General features: G+C 34.2%; 1 protein-coding gene across 17 annotated transcripts in view; it reads right to left on the reverse strand.

Annotated features, from left to right (window-relative positions):
- Nucleotides 1–20,198, reverse strand: part of Lcor (ligand dependent nuclear receptor corepressor) — a 181,479-nt gene that overhangs the window by 110,046 nt on the left and 51,235 nt on the right. For 11 of the 17 annotated variants that reach the window (XR_013431236.1, XM_078032721.1, XM_078032907.1 and 8 more), the window contains one exon: nucleotides 12,744–12,823. Coding sequence is in view for 6 of the 17 variants with exons in the window: in XM_078032721.1 (XP_077888847.1) it covers nucleotides 12,744–12,823 (80 nt within the window). In the remaining 11 variants the exon portion in view is untranslated. Of the gene's footprint in view, nucleotides 1–12,743; nucleotides 12,824–13,292; nucleotides 13,359–20,198 lie in introns of all 17 variants that reach the window. The other 6 variants (XR_013431234.1, XM_078033063.1, XM_078033164.1 and 3 more) reach the window with 1 other exon arrangement.

Raw genomic sequence — 20,198 nt, forward strand, 5'->3', positions numbered from 1 at the left:
GGGCATGGTAGAGAAAAGGTCGCTGGGAAGAATGGGGATTGGGGAGAGAGGGATAGGGGGAGAGAGAGAAGCTAGGGACAAAATATAATCTGCAAGTACATATGCCAGTGACCTACTTCCTTCAGCAACACCCTACCAGCCAGTTTACCACCCAGTGGTCCATTCAAATTATTAATCCATCAAATGGATGTATTGAGTCCATGATGAATTAATATAGTTCTCATGATCTAATCTTTTCACCTCCGAATATTCCTGCATTTTCTATCATTTGAATTTATGGGGTTGGGGAGACGAGGGGGAAATCTCATATCCAAACTATAATGGACCTTTTAGAAGTGATTAGGCTCTGCTTTCACAAACAGGTTAATGGGTTATCGTGAGGTTAAAAGTCAGCTGGAGGAGGTCTCAAACATCCTTGTCTCTGCTATGTCATACCTGTGTCACCTCAAGATGCTGCCAGCCAGCTGCCAAAACCAAATGTGGCTCCCCAATATTGAACTAGAACTGTGAGTCAAAATAAGCCAATTTTTTTTCTAACTTACCCAGTCTGTGTTATTAGTAGAAAATGGACATAGACCAATGACCTATGCTGAGATTTTAACAATGAAGAATATTTTTATATGACAAGCCTCACCTGACCCTATCATAGCTTCAACTCGTTCATCCAGTCTCTTTGTCAAATGTTCAGACTGTGATCTCTTTTTCCTTCTTCTTTCTTGCTTATCTACAGCACTGATCAGGGTACAAAACTTTTGTTGATTCTTTGACATCCCCACAGAGTTTCTTATGTTTCTACTTGTTGGAAATTCAAAGTAAATACTATCCCTTAATTTTCATCCATAGGCTCAACTTTATCAGAAGGCTTCCTGAACAACTTCTATCTGCTCTCTACAATGACTGTCATATCAGTCACTAAAAATTCAAGGACATCTAACTGCATATTTTAGGCAAAAGCATTATAAAGTTTAGCTGGGGGAATTTTGACTTTTTAAAAACTCCTACAGCACTTCACACATCCATAGTTTTATAACTTGATTTATCTATTTCTTATTTCTTATAGATTATGAATTCCTTTAAAAATAACATCTTTGGTTACCACTTCTTTGTATCACTCAGCACTTGTGTATTTCCTATATCACCAGAGGCTTTTGATAAATTACAAGTATGTAGTTACTGATTTTTAACTACAGAAATAAGGAGCTTAAGAAATTTTATTCAAAAGAAATAGTCAAAGACTTAATATTTAGATGTTATTACCCAAACCAATCTATAAATTTAATGTCATCCCTATAGAAATTTCAATGACGGGCTGGGGTTGTAGCTCAGTGCCAGAGCACTTGCCTGGTATGTGTGATCGACTGGGTTCGATTCTCAGCACCACATATAAATAAAATAAGATACCCTGACAACTAAAAAATATTTAAAATTTTTTAATGACCTGTTTTTTTTTTCAGAATAAAAAACTGGATCCTAAAATTTAATGGAATCTCAAGGGACCCCCTGAATAGGCAAAATAATCTCCCTGAGAACAAAGTTCTTAATTTCAAAAATTATTACAAATTTACAGTAACACCCTTCCTAAAAGGCAGTGTGGGCCGGGTGTGGTAGCACATGCCTATAATCCTAGCTGATCAAGAGGCTGAGGCAGGAGGATTCTGAGTTCAAAGCCAGCCTCAGCAATTTAGCAAGGCCCTAAGCAACTCAGTGAGACCCTGTCTCTAAGTAAATATAAAAAGGGCTGGGGATGTGGCTCAGCGGTTAAGCACCTCTGGGTTCAGTCCCAAGTACCCCCACCCCACCTCCCACCAAAAAAAGGGCAATATTGTCATAAAGACAAAACAACCTAGACCAACAGAACAGAAACAGCCCAGAAATAAACCCTCATATGCATGGTGTTATAATTTGGATATGAGGTATCCCCTCAAAAGCTTGTGTACAGATGGCAATTCAAAAATTTTCAAAGGTGAAATGACTAAAATGAGTTTTAGCATCATTAGTGGGTTAATCCACTGATATGGATTAACTGGGTGTTAACTGAAGGCAGGTAGGGTGTAGCTGGAAGGAATAAGTCACTGGGAGGATGCCTTTAGGTATATTTTGTTCCTGGTGAGCAGAGCTCTCTCTTGCATTGTCTTGGGCCATTCTCCTCCTCTATACCCCTCAACCATGATGTTCTACCTCACCTCAGGCCCAGAACAAGGGAGTTGGCTGTCTATCAACTGGTATCTCTGAAACTCTTAAGTGCCACATAAACTTTTCCTTCTCTAAAATTGTTCTTGTCAGATCTTTTGGTCACAGCAATGAAAAAGCTGACTAAAACACAAAAATATTTTCAACAAAAGTGACAAGATCGTTAGATTGGGGTAAAGTCACATTTTTCAACTGATGATGCTGGGAAAAGTGAATATTCACATGCACAAGAACAAAACTGAGCCCTTATGTACCCTATATATAAAAATTAATCTATAATTAATCAAAACTCTGAATTTAACAGCTAAAACTATAGAATTCTTAAAAGAAAACAGGTTAAAGCTTTATGATATTGCATTTGACAAAGGTTTCTTGAATATGGCATCAAAAGCATAGGAAAGAAAAGAAAAAATGCAATTTGTATTTTATCAAAATGAAAACATTCTGTGCATCAAAAGATACTCTTAACAAAATGAAAATCAATGTATGGAATGAGAGAAAATATTTGCAAATCAAATGTTCACCATAAACTACAATTCAACAAGAAGAAACAACCAACTAGATTCAAAAATGGGGAAAGGACTTGAATAGACATTTCTCCAGGGACAATATACAAATGGCTAACAAGAATAGAAAATGAATGAAGAGAAGCCAAATACATGTAAGTTCTCATAATAGAGAGGAGACAACAAAGAGAAAGCACAAAGGGCAAATAGCAGTTTATGAAGGGGAAAAAAAGTGAGACCTACACTCACAGGCAGGCAGGAATGACAGACTGACTCCATATAAGACACTGAAATGAAAGAGAGGAACAATATAATAACTCTCTAAGCTGGGGTACAGTGTCTCAGTGTGTGAGGCACTGTGTTTGATCCTTAACACCACATAAAAATAAATTGAAGTATTGTGTCCATCTACAACTAAAAAATATTTTTTAAAATTACAATAACTCTAATTCAATTTTTGTGTATGACTTGGGATATTCTAAATTTATTCATGGCACTGATTAATTATAAGAATCTCCAAGTAAGATATCAAAAAATATTTTTTTTTAGAGAATCAGAAAATTTTATTAGAGTTGAAAGGTACCTTAATGTCTATCCAATTATCTGATTTTTTTACACTGACAAAATGCAACACTGTTAAGAAACAAGATCTTGTTTAATATCTAACTTCAGTAATTTTCTCCTACTTAAAAATGCATTGCTGAACCAGGCACTCTTAGTACTTTTCTTGAAACTGCCTTTTTTTGTTTCTGGTATAAACTGAAGTTTCTGAACAACAAATCCATACAAGATTTATTACTACAGTCTATTTTCCCCTTATTATGTTTTTAAACAAAATTCATTATATAAAAGTTTCTCATTATTCTCTGCTCTCACCTTGGATGTGTCAGTCCGTGAGGGTTCTTATACTGAGGCATTCTTGCCTTGTTTACCAATTCCTGACAATTTTAAGATCCCCAGTTACACTGACTATATTCTAATTTTAACATTAATCTCCTATCACTGTTCAGTAACTAATTTCTTGTTGGTTTTCTTACAATTCTGCCTCCTTCAACAGTTCCTTCTTAATAGCTTTAATTTCTTCCTCTCCTCTGGCTTCTTCCAAGAGTATAAATATTACTTAAGCTCCCCGTGCCTCCTAATCCTTTTCTTATTCTTTCTATGTTCCTGTTTTCATCATCACTTCTTTCTCTAACAACTTTTCAAACTATTAGTGTATATCCTATTAACTGCCACAACTCCTACTTTATGTCAGACTTGTTGTCTGGCTCCCACAATGAGTAGTCTTGAGAAACTATGCTTTCAAAATATTTTTTAAGGTACTTGCTCAATTCATGTAAGGTTCATTCTATGAAATCGTACAGCAAACATTACAATACACCCCCCTAGTCATTTCACAGAATGGCTCCTGAAAGATATCTGATGCAAAACAAGTATCTTATTTATTCTATAATTCTATTTTCTTTCCAATCTGATTCTTCTTCTTCCTACTTTCAATAATGAAGTTCTTCTGTGAGTCTAGGTGTTTTGTACTTTACCCCTCAAAAATTTCACTTCCTTAGATATTCTCATTATCATAAGTATTTGAAATTCTACAAATATTAAGTATTCATTCTAGACCTTGTATATGTACTCAATTTACACATCCCTGTCTACTCTATAAAATTGGCCACCTCACCTTCTCCCTTTCTCATAAGCCATCTTGGATTCAAAGCCTAGAGTCAGTAACAATTGTCATTTTCTAATCTCTTATTTATACAATCATGCAATCATTAAGTACAGGCAATATTTTATTCCAGATTCACTACATACATCTCTGTGCATAATAATCACTGTCACCATTGTAGTCCAGGCTCATTTTCAGGATTATTATAAGAGCTTCCAATAAATTCTCACTATAAATGCCTCCTGCATTCTACAAACAATGAGCAAATCAATCACTCTATTTTATTTTATTTTTTTAATACCTGGTGTTGAACCCATGAGCATTTGACCACTGAGCTATATCCCCATACCTTTTGAGCTAGGGTCTCATTAAGTTGCTGAAGCTAGCCTTCAACTTGCCATCCTTTTGCCCTGGCCTCCAAAGCTGCTGTGATTACAGGTTTGTGCCACTGTGCCCAGCCAGATCTCCTTTTAAGGACAACTTGTGTTTCACCTCCTGACTAAGCAACTTGGTCGGTATCATCTTTTGGACCTCTTAAATGCTGTAACATTTATATTTTCTTGTATTATCCACTATCTTCTAAAATATTATATATAAAAATGAAGGAGATTCCATTCTCAAAGTTTCCTACATACATGAGAGTTTTGCTGAGTGAATAATAAGGATGAGTTGAATCTCTTGATGAACTATAGGTTTAGCTGCTTCAATCATCCATGGTCTCCTCAACATTCCACAAACAAAGGCAGATCCGGTCTTTTACTTTTGTTAACCTCTACGGCCAATTATAGAACCAAATATTTAATAAATTGCTAATTACTCAGTTAATTAACTCTAATCATATAAAACTGAACATAGTAGAGTTAATTATCATTTAATGGCTTCTCTAACTCTATTTGCTCTGTAGAATGGAAGAAGGAAACCCTCCTGATATTTAAGAAAGGAGCTTTTGGGCTAGGCATTAATTCACTTTGTCAAAAATTTTTTTTAAAATAATATATATGAAAGTTCTAGAAATTGAAGAAGATGAGGTCCCAATTGAGATATGTACAATTAACTGAGCAACTCATTAATCATGTACTCATTTGTACAATATGTTGTTACTATTTTGGGTTTGGCAGTGCTAGGGACTGAACCTAGGTTCCCGAGGATGATAGGCAAGTGCTCTTACTACTGAGCTGTACCCTTAGCCAAGTAGTATCTGTTTAACTCTGTATCAACTTAAATCTCATATATAAATATTACTTAACTGTGTAATATTTGTTTCTTTTTTCTCATAATAGAAAGCAATTACATGGATTCTTCCACGGTTCCCTGCATACAATAGGTACCGTGAATACATACTGATTTTTGGTACTCCAGGACAACATAAAAGGCAAGCCACACCAAGCAGGATGGAATACGCCCCAAGTAATATATTCAATACAATGAGAAAATAGCTAGAATTAGTAACTGCTACTATAAATATTTGTGTGTGTGTGTGTGTGTATACTAGTGCTTTAGACTAGAACCCCAGCTTCTCTCATGCTAGAAAATCACTCTGCCACTGAACTTTATAACCCCAATCTCTTTCTTACCCGCCCCCTACCCTGTGTGGAGTAAACCTAGGGGTTCTCGCCTACTAAACTACATCCCCAGTTTTAAGTCACTCCCTATCTATCTATCCATCAATCTATCTACCTACCAACCAACCAAATGACCAACAGGTTTCCCAAGTTGCCAATGTTGTCTTTGAACTTGTGATCCTCCTGTCTCAGCCTCCCAAGCTGCTGAACTATAAGTATGTGCCATCATGCCCAGCATCTTATTATAAACTTTCACTGTACTAAAAAAGCAGTAAACATTTAGATGTTAAAATGATATACCTCCACTTTTAATTAAAGCATGTTCATGAATCAGAAGAACTATGAAATGTTCAGTACAAACATGCACAACATGATGAAATAATAACAAACATGAAAAGGATCTAGTTACATGACTGATGAGTTAGCTGGGCACTGAAGGATATGTATAATCTGGCTCCATCCATGTCATTGGTTACTTTTTTTTTTTTAAGAGAGAGAGAGAATTTTTTTAATATTTATTTTTCAGTTTTCAGCAGTCACAACATCTTGTTTGTATGTGGTCAATGGTTACTTTTTAAAAATAAATGCTCTGCTCTATCCACAATGTAGCCATTCTCCTCTCTGCTTATCCAGAACTATGCATTCTTCAAAAACACAGCTCAAGTTCCTAACTTCTTATTTTTGATATGCCAATCAAAACACTAAACCTACTAAAGCCTTATAATAAACTAATTTTATGTTTTGATATAATATCTTACTCTCCCATCATCCTTAGGGAATCATCCATGTACCACTAAAATAGCTACCTCTTCTATGTTTTAGCCATACACAAGATTAGGTTATTCACTTGGAGTTGAGTCCATTTTTAGGAACATTAAATACTAAAAGAAATTTCTTATCTTTTCTATCTTTCCAGCATACTTTCATTACTATGGTTATCAGCTCATCATACCCACTTCAACACAATCTTCAATCAGTAACCATTTCATAAAATGGTTTTTAATAGACAACGAAAATACAGACATAGTGTATTTCAGTAACATACATCCTGAGTACTCATGATGCCAACCCCTTACATTTTTATACAATTCTTCAATTAAAAGGAAGTAGGCTCCTTGAAGAAACCCAGGGCTGGGACAGTAAAGGCATAGATAACTCCGGAGCATCTTTTGGTGCTAACAGTGTATAAGTGCTGGGGTTGCGGGGAGGAAAGAAAAAAAAAGAGAAACAGGTAAAAAAAAAAAAAAAAAGTGCATGAAAGGACTTTTTCCCTTTTAAAATATTTTTCAGTTGAAGATGGACATAATACCTTTATTTTATTTATTTATATTTATGTGGTGCTGAGGATCAAATCCAGTGCTTTACGTACTAGGTAAGTGCTCTACCACTGAGCTATAACTCCAGCCTATGAAAGGGCTCTTAATGGCCTGCAATAATTTGAACTGCAAAATACACAAAGATGGTACTGAATTATAATTTTTAGTATAAAATAAAAATCCACAGTTCATACTGAAAGATTAAAAAACAATTACATAAATGGGAGGAAAAAGCAAAGTTCTTCTTTCCACTAGAATGCCAACTAATAAAAACTGAGGAAATAAGGTTTAAAAAAAAATCATAATTTTGTCACATATCACAGTAATATTTTATAAGGTTAATATTTATCAATGGATGCTAAAATTACTGTATGATGAAAAACTAGTATTCTAAAAGAATATTTACAAAATTTCATGGTATTTCTCCATAAATATATTAAATAAAAAGGGAAAATAAAAACCTTTTAGTACAGAAACTGACAGATAACACCTTCACCAAGTGATCATAGTAAACATGCTCACATGCTTTCTGACATGGTGTACTAAGGATGACACAATATCAGTATTATGGAATTCCTGCTGGAAATGTACAGCTGAATTTCAGTCATGAGGACTCTTGGGTACAACCAAACAGAGAGGTAAAATCTACATACCAACTTGCCGGTATTCATCGTAAGTATCAACATTAAGAAAGGCAAAGTAAAACTGAGAACTATAGCAGGCTAAAGAAGATATGACAACAAAATATAAAATGTGATTCTAGATTGGCTCCTGGACCAGAAAAGGGATATTGCTGGAGTAACTGGTTAATTTTTAAAGATGTGCAGAACATATAATAGTATTAAATTAATGTTAATTTCCTGATTTGTATAATTATACGAAGGTTACATAAAAACATTTGGGTATCTGACTAAAGGGCACATAGGAATTTATTGTATGATTTTTGCAACTATATAAGCCTACTATTATTTTTAAAAGAAGCCAAAAAAGTTTAAAACCCTGATGACTAGGTAATAAACAAGAGAATTGTGAACATATACCTGGCATGTGGAAGCACTCAAAACAGCTATTAACATTACACTTTGCCAAGTTTATGAAGCCTTCCAACTTCTTAGTACCTCACCTATTATATTCTATCGGGTACCTACATTTTGCCCAATCAGAAGGAAAGATGCAACCAAACAAGTCAGGCAGTCAGTGAAGCATACACAGATTTCTAACACAGCTAAGACTGGACCTTATAATATGGTCAAGCTCAGTTACTTTCATGTTCTCTCCCTCTGTCCACCTAAGTAATGCCAAATCCTGTTTTACCTTGCTCTCCACTTCCTCCAATCCTGTCCCTAATGTTGCTATTAAACAGTATGAACTCTTAAAAACAAATAAAATCCCAGCTATGTGATTCTGCCTATAACAATCTCACTTCCTGACCTTTCCCATTTCTTTTTTTTTTTTAAATATTTTTTTAGTTGTTGATGGACACAATGCCTTTATTTATTTTTATGTGGTGCTGAGGATCAAACCCAGTGTCTGACACATGCAAGGCACACGCTCTACCACTGAGCCACAACCCCAGCCCTACACTTCTTTATTTATAAAACTGGGATACCTTTAACCACTTCATTATAAGTTGCTTTGAAGATTAAATGGTAACACATAAAGGTAACTGGCACAAAATAGATGTTCATAAAATGTTAGCTACTTTCCCCTTACAAATTATATCTCTAACCTCTGTAGGATCTTAAAGTATGCCACAATAACTGTTTTACTGCACAATGTGTTGTGTGTGTATACACACATTAACTGTCACATAATCCCAGTAATATTTTATAAGGCAATATTTATCAATAGATGCTAAAATTACTGTATGATGAAAAACTAGTATTATAAAAAGAATACTTACAAATATTTACTGTGATAGTTTATATATATATATATATATATATATATATATATATTAACTCAGAACAACATCTTTCATTTTCTGGTTGCTTTCAAACCAAATTAAATTTCAAAATTTCCTCATCAATTCAATGAAAATACACTATCTATAAAGATATATCTAGATATATATGGTTTAATACTAATATATCTAGATATATATTAGTGGTTTCAGGCATCTAATGGGGAGGAGTTCTTGGAATGTACACCCCCCAAATAAGGGAGACTACTCTAATCTTTAGACAATCTCTGTTCAAATCTCTGAAAGACAAGACTATTTTGTATCTTTCACCTACATGTTTTATGAAGAAAACACAAGTAATGTATTTATTTTACTCATTCTAACAGTCTCAGTATTCACTGAAAATCCAATTAACTAAAAAATACACAAAACTTCCATCTCCTACTCAAATATCAGACCATTATTTCTAACTGCTTTTCCAAACACTACCTAAATTATGTCATCATTCCAACCTGAAACTCAGGATTCCAATATCATGCTCAATACTGCCATCTATTGGTTATTACCACACTTTCCAGATATTTCCCTTTCCACCCCACCCCCACATTCGCTTTTTATTTTTATTTTGTGGTACTCGGAATTGAAACCAGGGCCTCATGCTCTACCACTGAGCTATGTTCCCCAACCCTTTTTAAACTTCATTTTAGACAGAGTCTCACTAAGTGGACTTCAATGGCCTCAAACTTGGCAGTCTCCTATCTCACTCTCCTATCTCAATTAGCCAGGATTACGAGGTTGTTCCACTTGTGCTCAGCCTGATATTTTCTTCTTCTCCAGGTTTTTTTTCTTTCTTTTCAAGTTTAACCTTTATCCCAATAGATACACTTAATTTCCAGATTCCAATCCTTCTTAGTTGAGATGCTCTTGATTTGTACAAAGAATCCCACAACAAAAAGATATATACATGACAATTTACACAATCTAGGCTCTTTCCTACTCTCCATTATAGCTGTATGGGTCTCTGTGAAAACAATAAATGACAAAGAAAAATAGTATAGTATCTAATGAAGAAAAACAGTTTTCTCTTGAGTTGTCAATTAGAAATATACTTTCTACTCAGAAAACTACTTAAAAACTGTAAAACTTCAAACAGTTACAAAAGGGGGGGGGTTAAATGTTGTAATGTTCCATAAATTTCTATTTCAGCATTTTCTCCTAATATTCATATAATATTTTAGCCTCAGGCAGCAATAGAAAACTCTTAAATCATATTACAAGAAATACTGTACTCAACTGCCAAATCTCAATCCTAACCTGTTAAAGACAATCGCTCTTTCTTCTACTCTACCAAAATTCATATTAAATGATTTACTCAATAAAAGCCAAGATACACATAATACACACACAGTTTACAATGATGATTTTCAACTTCATTGGTAGTTTAACTCAGAACAACATCGTTCGTTTTCTGGTTGCTTTCAAAAGAAATTAAATTTCAAAACTTCCTCATCAATTCAATGAAAACACACCATTTCAGAGAGTCACAACTTTTTCATTCGAGGGGTGGGGGTGGGGGACAAGAAAAAGATGCCACAAAAGAATAATATTAAGAAACTGTTAACTGGTAGCTTTAGATTTTAAGCAACTTGCCAACAATCAAACAGTGTTAAAGTGACTACACTGAAGGGAACAAAGAAGCATATGGCATGTTCCAGACTTCAGCAGTTGACAAATGTAACCAGGAACGACACAAAATTCAAACATAGAAAAGGATGAACAGAATAAGGCAGAATATTAAATGTCAAATAATTAGTTGTATAAAATTTATAACAACGGCATGAAAGCCAGGCACATTGGTGCACACCTACAATCCAGCTACTTGGTAGATTGAGATAAAAAGATTGAGGCAAGTTTGGAGGCTGGTCTGGGCAACTTAATAGACCTTGCCTCAAAACAAAATTTTTAAAAAGGTTGGGCATGTAGATCAACTGTTTGAGACTGGATTCTCAGTAGTGAAACAAAACAAAACAAAACATCCCATCAAAAACAAAACAGCTAGGTGTGATGGCACACATTTGTAATCCCAGCTGCTTAGGAGGCTGAGGCAGGAGGATTGCAATTTCGTTCAAAGCCAGCCTCAGCAACTTAGTGAGGCACTTAGCAACTCAGTGAGACCCTGTCTCTAATTAAATTAAATTAAATAAATAAATAATCTAAATAAAAAGGGGGCTAGGGATTGTGGCTCAGTGGTTGAGTACCCGAGTTCAATCCTCAGTACCAAGACCAACCAAAACAAACAACAAAACCAGAGTAAAAGATGAAACAGCATTAGAACATAGATATACTACATATGGGGGGCGGGGCGCTTAGAGTAAAAGCAAGAGACTTTCAAGTTAGAGAGAACAAGTATTCAATGGTACAGTCCAAAGACTAGTAAAAACATGTTGTTTAATACAAATGATCAGACTAAATTTCTCAGATTTTTAGTTTAGTTCAAAGGAAATTATATAGAATACTAGAAAGAAAATCAGACTGAATTGTGCTAGGTACTGAGTCACACTAAGAATTGGGTGGTGGATCCAGAAGACAATGAGAAAGTGACTGAAAACTGAGTACAGGGTAATACTTCCACACTATTTGAGGGGTGATGGTTGGGGGTAAGGAGTTTAACTTAATAGTAGTATTGAAAAGCCTGAAGAAAACTGAGAAGGACCAATCATGTTATTTCAGTGGTCCAGAAATAGTGACTGGTGTCTGAACTATGGTTACTACTGTTTCACAGTAATTTCACTGTAAAAATGAAAAAGAAGGGAATTCATTAGAGGGAGAAACTGAGAGAACCTGGTCAAGGATTTAAATTCAGTGTACACAGAAGGAGGAAGACTCAAAATGTTTCCTTGGCTTTAAAATAGGAAACACAGGGCTGGGGTTGTAGCTCAGTGACAGAGTGCTTGCCTAGCACATTATGAGGCACTGGGTTCAATCCTTAGCACCGAATAAAAATAAACAAATAAAGGCATGCTGTTCATCTACAACTACAAAAAAATTTTAAAGGGGGGGGGGTAAGTAGCATGAAAAGAAATACAAGACAGTAAATCATTATCAACAGTTTCAATAACCGAAATATTTCCAAACCAAAAGCCTGTTTGACACAAAGCAATACAATGATAAAAACACAAAAGTTCAGCTAATTTCTACAACTGAATACAAACAGCATTCATGACCCCAAAAGAATCTTACTTTAAGGTATAAACCACAGTATATCATAAATATATGAATTATTAAATACTTGATCAAGATCTATGTTACTGGTTTTTTGTACTAAAAGTGAATCCCATTTCTTGAATTGTTATATAACTTCATATCAGGATAAACCAAATTATTCTGCCTAATGAACTATATAAATAAATGCATCCTGGGATACAGATTTCTCAGAAGGATAACCAACAGACAAGAAACAGTTTAAAATGCAAAGTTACTATCAAAAACCCTTTAAACATTTTCCCTTTCCTATAAATCCTCTAACAAAGTGATAAGTTTTTTTTTTTTTTAAAGAAACTTTAAAATATTTTACACAAGTTTCACAAACTTCTTGGTTACCTTTACTTTATCTCTTCTCAAGCAACAGAACAGACAATTTTCATCAAAAGTCCAATCAGAAATGCCTTCAGGTTCACACTCTAAAAATAAAATGAATGACAAATTAATAATCATGAAGTTGAATTTTTAAGAAAATAAATCAATTTCAAAAACACTGTTTAACAAAATCTTCACTAAGAGTAGACATGCTTCTTATGTCTTAAAATTCTTTTATCTTAAATTTTTAAACCCAGAGCCTTGTGTATACATCTAAGAATGTTCTCTACCACTGAAAACTGGGTACAGGGTAATGAACTATACCAACAGCTAAGTCTTAAAATTCTTAACTCAAAATTCTTCACCAAACTGCTCACTGGTATGTGCTAATCATGCATATATTAACAATATCAACTAAATACACCTCCCACCCCCCACACGCAAAACTTACATGAAGATAGCTTTAACCCTCATAAAACTGCAAATAAAAATGATGAGACATAAAGCTTAAATTACCAAGGTACCATATTTGTCACCAGGAATAATCTGAAATACTAAAAATATTTTGAATACCTTTAAATAAACTGAGATCTTTAAATAATGCAGGTCCAAACAGCCCTTCAAGAATACTTTCAAACCCTAAAAAGGATTTAAAAAAAAAAAAAGAATCCATCATCACAATCATATAATATCCACTATGGTAATACTGATTGGTTACAAGAAAAATGATGATGTTTTCTCCAGTTCTCAAGAATCCCAGATTATTATTATTAAAGGGATGCTAAAGAAAAAGTGTCAATAACAAATGTAGAAGGAGCATTTGCATTTGTTAATGATTAATAATCAACAAAAATTCAGAGCACAATCAAGAAAGAAAAAAGACACCAGAAATAATTAATGGAAGAATGGAAACTGAGTTTCTCTTGCTTGTTCTACAAAATTTTTACATTAACTCTCAAGCTCCATTTTAAAGGGCAACTTTCTCAATGAAGAGTGAAAGTATTTGAGAACTTCCACAATGTTCTAGAATAATCTAGAGCATTATTATTTTTCTGAATACCAATTGAGATCATAGACTTTTTCAAGTTAATAGTTTCTTAAATGAAAATCCTTACTGAGATCCTTAAAAGAAAATCCTTACTCTTTCTCATATGCACACACAATATTTTAGAAAAAAGAACTCCAAATTTCATATTGCCAATAAGGTGAAACTATTTGTTAGTTCCTTTACAAAGATAAAATCACTAATTATACATACAAAAAAGGAGAAAAAATTCAAATATACCTGTACACAAATATTTAAAACTCTCATATCCTTCTACATCATGAATAAAATAGAAAATTAAAAAATAAGCAGTTTTTCTAACTTTATTACACAAATTTTGCTGGTCTATTTAATGAAAACATCTTGCTAATTTTTCTAGATTGTTAAAGAATGAAGAGGGCTGACGTTGTGGCTTAGTGGTAGCGCACTCGTCTAGCAAGTGCGGGGCCCTGGGTTCGATCCTCAGCACCACATAAAAACAAATAAGGGTATTGTGTCCAACAACAACTAAAAAATAAATATTTTTAAAAAAAAGAATGAAGAGACTAAACGGAAGGGAATTAGATTATAGCTCTATACAATATACTAGGAATAAAGCTTTAGAGCACTGGTTCCCAAACTATGTATCAAAGACCTCACTGTGGGCTCAAATACTTATTACATAAATCCATGCACATTAACCATGACCTTTAAAGAGAATTAGTATGTCTTGCACATTTGTGTACATAATACTTTTGAAATACACAGATATTCTATTGTAATTAATATAAAAAGAGTTAAATTAATTCCTAGTATTTTCAGGAACGGTGTATTTTGTCAGATAATCCATTATCATCTGAAGCCTTGTAATTTTTTAAAATTGTTAAACAGCACTTTTATATTCAGGATAAAGGGAATCACTAATAATATATAGGCTACTGGACATTTTTGAGGCTCAAACATATAAGCCATTTATTTACCACAAACACAACATATTAATTATAAAACAATAAAGTACTTGAAAGATTAAGGGGGTAGACAAGATGATCCCTAGAAATAGTATCTTGTTCATCTGGCTATAAAAATAACATTGTAAGCCATCATTTTCAACAGAGTAACCTCCAGAGTTTGTGTCATCTACATTGTAATTAGAGAATTATTTTTTCTGCACTATCTTAAAACTGTAGATTTCTTCACTTACTATTAGAGGAGCAAATGATTTTCAATTCTCCTTACTTCTTGCTATCCAAAGATATTAGCAAACTACCCACTCCAACAAATGAGAGGTACTTATGCCTGCTTATTATTTACCTACTATAATTAAAATGTTTTCCATTAAATTACTATGGTCCTTTGCTCTTCCCGACATTAGGGAGGAGAAAGTGTTGGGGTCAGAGGTTGTGCAGGCAGAGGGCTGGTGGTGAAATAATGAAAAGGAATTGTTTGATGCTATCTATCCTCTTAGCCCTGGAACCAGATCACAGCAATTACTCCAAAATAAGTCTCATAGCTTGTCTCCAACTTTTAAGCATTCCTACTTTTCGTCCCTGCAAAAAGGAATTCTGATTTCACAAATATAAAGTGTTTAAATATCTAGAAATCATTGAACACACACTGAAAATATAGCTAAGCAATTACTGGCAGCTCTTATCCTAAAGAGCAAGTCTATATTCTTTTATCTGTGTTTATTATAACAAATTCCAAATGTGCATTCTAAGCATAAATTCTCGAAAAGGAAAAATGTAAATATAGCAAGAAATAATACTACAAAGGAAATGTGCAGAAGATGACTATGGAAGAACAAAAAATTTAAATTATAAAGAATGGAATATGAAAAAAGATTGAGAAACATCATAGATTACACAGACACTTAAAAAATCATAGATCAAAAAACAGTGAAAAAGAAAGACCAAAAGGAAGCAAATAAAAACCAAAAGTCTGGTCATAAACTCAAAATATTGAACCACAACTAATTCTGCTAAAAATATTAACTATAAACAAGCCACTCCTCTTTTGCTCATATTTATAATACATCAAACCTTACAAATATTATTGGATCTGTAAAGCTATATTTTGCTACCCTCTGTTCACTGGATGTTAATACCACTCAGTTTTATTAATAATAAATATTGAATTTAGCAGTTGCATAGCAACAGGAAATGTCTTAAACGCTATGCTTGACATTAATAAAAGGCAAATAAAGGTAGAATAAATACATTCAAAATTTATACCATGATCTCATAAAAAAGCCTCGAAGATAACAAAATGCCATGGAAAACCAAATACTGAAAAAGACAAGTCATATCATTATGTTCAATCAGTAGAGTTCAAAAAGTACCTCTACATAACATAGTACATATAAAAATATTTTATTTTTTCCAAAGAATTTCTAGCCAACATAACAACTGGTCTCAAAGCTGCTCTCCAGTCTCTTCCTTACTATAACCTACAGTATCATCGAGACTATTTCTTGTCAGGCACAGTTGCCCATTCCTGTAATCCCAGCGGCTCAGGAGGCAGAGGCAGAGGCAGAGGCAGAGGCAGGAGGATCTTGACTTCAAAGCCAGTCTCAGCAATTTAGCCAGGTGCTAAGCAACTCAGTGAGACCCTGTCTCTAATAAAATACAAAATAGGGTTAGGGATGTGGGTCGGTGGTTGAGTGCCCCTGAGTTCAACCCCTTCTCCCCCCCCCCCCAAAAAAAAAACATTTCTTTTGTTGTTGTTGTTTTGTTTTTTTAAAGAGGTGGGTAAGTTTATTTGGAGCTCATAGTTTCAAAGGCCTTAGTGCATAGATGACTGACTCAAATTGTTTGAGTCCAAGATGAGGCAGCACATCAATATAGGAAGGACCCAGCAGAGGAAAACTGCACAGCTCATGGACGGGCCAGGAAGCAGAGAGAGCTCATCATACTCCTCCTAAAACACTGCTTAAACAATGCCAGCATTTCTTCAAAATATACACTGCTTAAAGAATAAACTTCAAATTCTCAAGTCTGGCAATCAAAGATGCTTTTAATTTGATCCCAATCTCCCTTCAGCAAGCTTTTTTCTCAGATCTTCCAGCTCATTCCCACAGATCTGGTCAGGTAGGCTTTCTACTGTGTTCAACAATCATCTCTATCTCCTAATATTTTCTCAAATCTTTGGATCTCACTTTTGTCCAAATCAAGTATCTATCTCTTTTCAATTTGTTTAATAAAGATATTCACTTATTTAACTTGTATTAACTGAGAACCTGCCAGAGACAGAGGTGACACTGAATAGGCAATGGTGAAGACATGGTGCCTGTTCTCATACAGCTTTGGTTTATAGTTTTCTCATTGTCAGAATTCTCAGATTCCAGCCCCCTTTAAATAAAACTTAATTGCCTAAGCCTTATTTCCCTTCTGCCATATGCAAAGCATTGAGTATTTACAAAATAAAAATTGTCATAGGTTACCCAAACCCTGTGGGTTTTTTTTTTTTATGTTTATATTTTTCTCCTTAAGGAGACTTACAGCTCCAAGAAGGCCAAGGTCTTCCCATTTCCTATTTCTCTTATACTAGGACTTTGTAAGTCTGATTTTTAACTTCTGATATAATCAGGAAAACAGAAGATAGAAGATTAACATTTCTAACAAATGTCCTCCTTCAATCTAAATTACAATCTCTACTATTTTTATTTCTAACCAAAGGATGGAGAGCAGGTTATGAATAGTAGCAACAAGACAGGAACATCAAATAAACAGCCAAGTAAGGTTAACAATATAGCCTGTTACTTTTGAGATGAAGAAATACAGTATGAAGAGAATGAAAAAATGGTTCATAAGTCTTGAGAACCTCTCCTCTGAGATTAACTTGTCTAGAGACTCACAGTATGAGAGGGCTGAGGAGAAATATAAATACTTCTTTATTTTCTGTTTTTATAATAAGATCATAAGACTAGGTAGGTTTTAAGGAAAAGAGGTATGTTTGGGGGGCTGGGATTGTGGCTCAGTGGTAGAGCGTTCACCTAGCATGCATGGGGCACTGGGTTCGATCCTCAGCACCACATAAATGTAAAATAAAGATATTGTATCCACCTAAAACTAAGAAATAAATATTTTTAAAAAGAGGTATATTTTGGCTTATAATTTGAGGCTCGGAAACCCAAGTGCACCGTACTGATATTTGCTGAGCTTCTGGTGAAGACCTAGTACTGCTTTACCTCATAGTAGAAAGCATAAGGGCAAGTGGGCAAGAACAAAAGAGGGAAGGATGGATAAGCTTTATAACAAATTGCTCTCATAATAACTAACACAATCCCTTGAGGGAGGAACTCAAGAGTAAAATAAAGGCATTATCCATTCATGGGAGCTCTGTCCCTATAATCCAAACACTTCCCCTAGATCTTGCCTCCTAACCTTGCTGCTTGAGGAATTAAAGTTTCAACACATGAATATTTGGGGTCACCTCAGCCACAGCACAGTATACCAGAAAATTTTAGCAATTTTTACATTAAGTCTCCCTGGACTCTGTACTCAGGTTTATATAAAGTTTGGTGCTCAGTATTAAAAAACCTCCATCTCTAATAAAGTATTATTTTTGTAAAGTATCATTTCAAAGGTATTTGCTGGTTACAATAATCAATGAATATATTAATAAACAAAGAGCAAACTGACAGTATCTGTAGTTCTTTCCTTAAAATTCAAGAGTCTATGGCTTGCTGACACCAGACTGAACTTAATACAAGTGAGCCACAAAATTAAAGCAAATTAAAGGCACTAGATTATAATCTTTTATATGTTAACCAAAATAATATAAGGTAATTAATCCCTTTTAATTGATATTATAGCTATCTCAGTATGTCATTCAACCAAAAAAGTCTTGATGAACTTCTTTGGTAATGAACAATGTTCAGCCACTCTTTCCCTCATTGCTCTTAGCAGTTCATCCCACTGCTGAATAACTATATTCGTTAACAATTTTTCCAGGGCTGGAGATACAGTTCAGTTGGTAGAGTGCTTGTCTCACACGCAAAAGGCCATGGGGGGTTCAATGCTAAGCACCACACACACAAAAAAGTTTTTCCTCTCTCCCTAAACTTCTGCTTCCAGCCCAAGCCTTCTGATTGCCCCTATCTGCTGGTCCAGTAGTCACTTTTAGAATTACCCAGCACAAGAATGATAACAAAACTTGACCAATATACTGGAAGGGAATAACTTAATCACAACTAATAACTCAAATTGAAAACAGAACTAATGAAGAAAAAAGTACTAAATTATAAATAGCATTTCTATTGAGACCAGGGAGCTTTAAAAAAAAATTTTTTTTTTTTAAGTTTTTTTCCCCCCCTTAAAGAGAACAAATGTCTTGGGAAGAGGAAAAAAAATAAAATTGTCAAATACAGTTCTGTACCACCAAACATTTCGGTCAACAACACATTGTCTATATGACAGTGGTCTAGTAAGAATATAATGAGGCAAAAAATTCCTGTTGCCTAATGATATCATGGCTGTTAACACAAAACACTGTGTGTGTAGTTATTTCACTGGTTTCTATTTCCTATATAGTCAGCCCTTGATAATTGGAGGTTAGGAGCACTGCCCTCAAATCCCAGTAAGAAAATAATTTTTGACTCCTCCAAAACTAATATATGAGTAACTTACATAACTTATGAGTAGCCTACAGTTAACCTTCCTGGTAATATACTGTGAAACATGTGTGAAACCCATGAGATCACTTTTTATAGAAATAAAATTTATCAGAGCACTGAAGTACTCTCCTGGAGATTATTAGTATCATATGGCATATAAAGAATCCTTGTAACTCTGGAGCTCACCACAATAGCAAAACTACTATAGTAGTACAGTATGTACAACAGTTAACTTTATACAGTTATGATTTAATACTGCATCAAATACTTATTTACATCTCTAAAAATTGAGATGTAAACTGCAAATAGCACAATGTATGGTTATCTGTAGGCATAAGTTTTGATCATTATTAAATTTCTATAATAGACTCCTGTATATTTTATGGTACTAAATGATAAAATAGACTACTCTCTACATGAATTTAAGCATTCATAATGCTACACTTTTCTTTAACATTTATTTCCAAGCCATGTAGTTTGTCTTTTGAGTGTTTTTTAAGTGTCATAAATCTCCAAAAATTAAATATATAAATAAAACTGACATATAAGTAGACCCATGTAAGTTCAAACGTGAGTTGTTAGAAAATCATTTGTACTACATTTTTTATTGTTATTTTAGAGTGTACTCCTACTTAGAAAAGCTTAGTGTAAAACAGTATTTTGTGTTTTATCAGCAGCAGCTTCCCATATGTTGTGCTTACTACTTCTCAACTGCACCAACAGGCCACAGCAAGTAACTCATCTATACTATTTTTGTTAATACTCTCTCTGACGCCATAGGCTAAGCAACATGAGACTGTAAAGGTAATTAAATGGAAAAAATACACAATAGAGAAAAGCA

Source organism: Ictidomys tridecemlineatus, chromosome 1 (genome assembly GCF_052094955.1).
Source record: "Ictidomys tridecemlineatus isolate mIctTri1 chromosome 1, mIctTri1.hap1, whole genome shotgun sequence".
NCBI classification, from domain to species: domain Eukaryota; kingdom Metazoa; phylum Chordata; class Mammalia; order Rodentia; family Sciuridae; genus Ictidomys; species Ictidomys tridecemlineatus.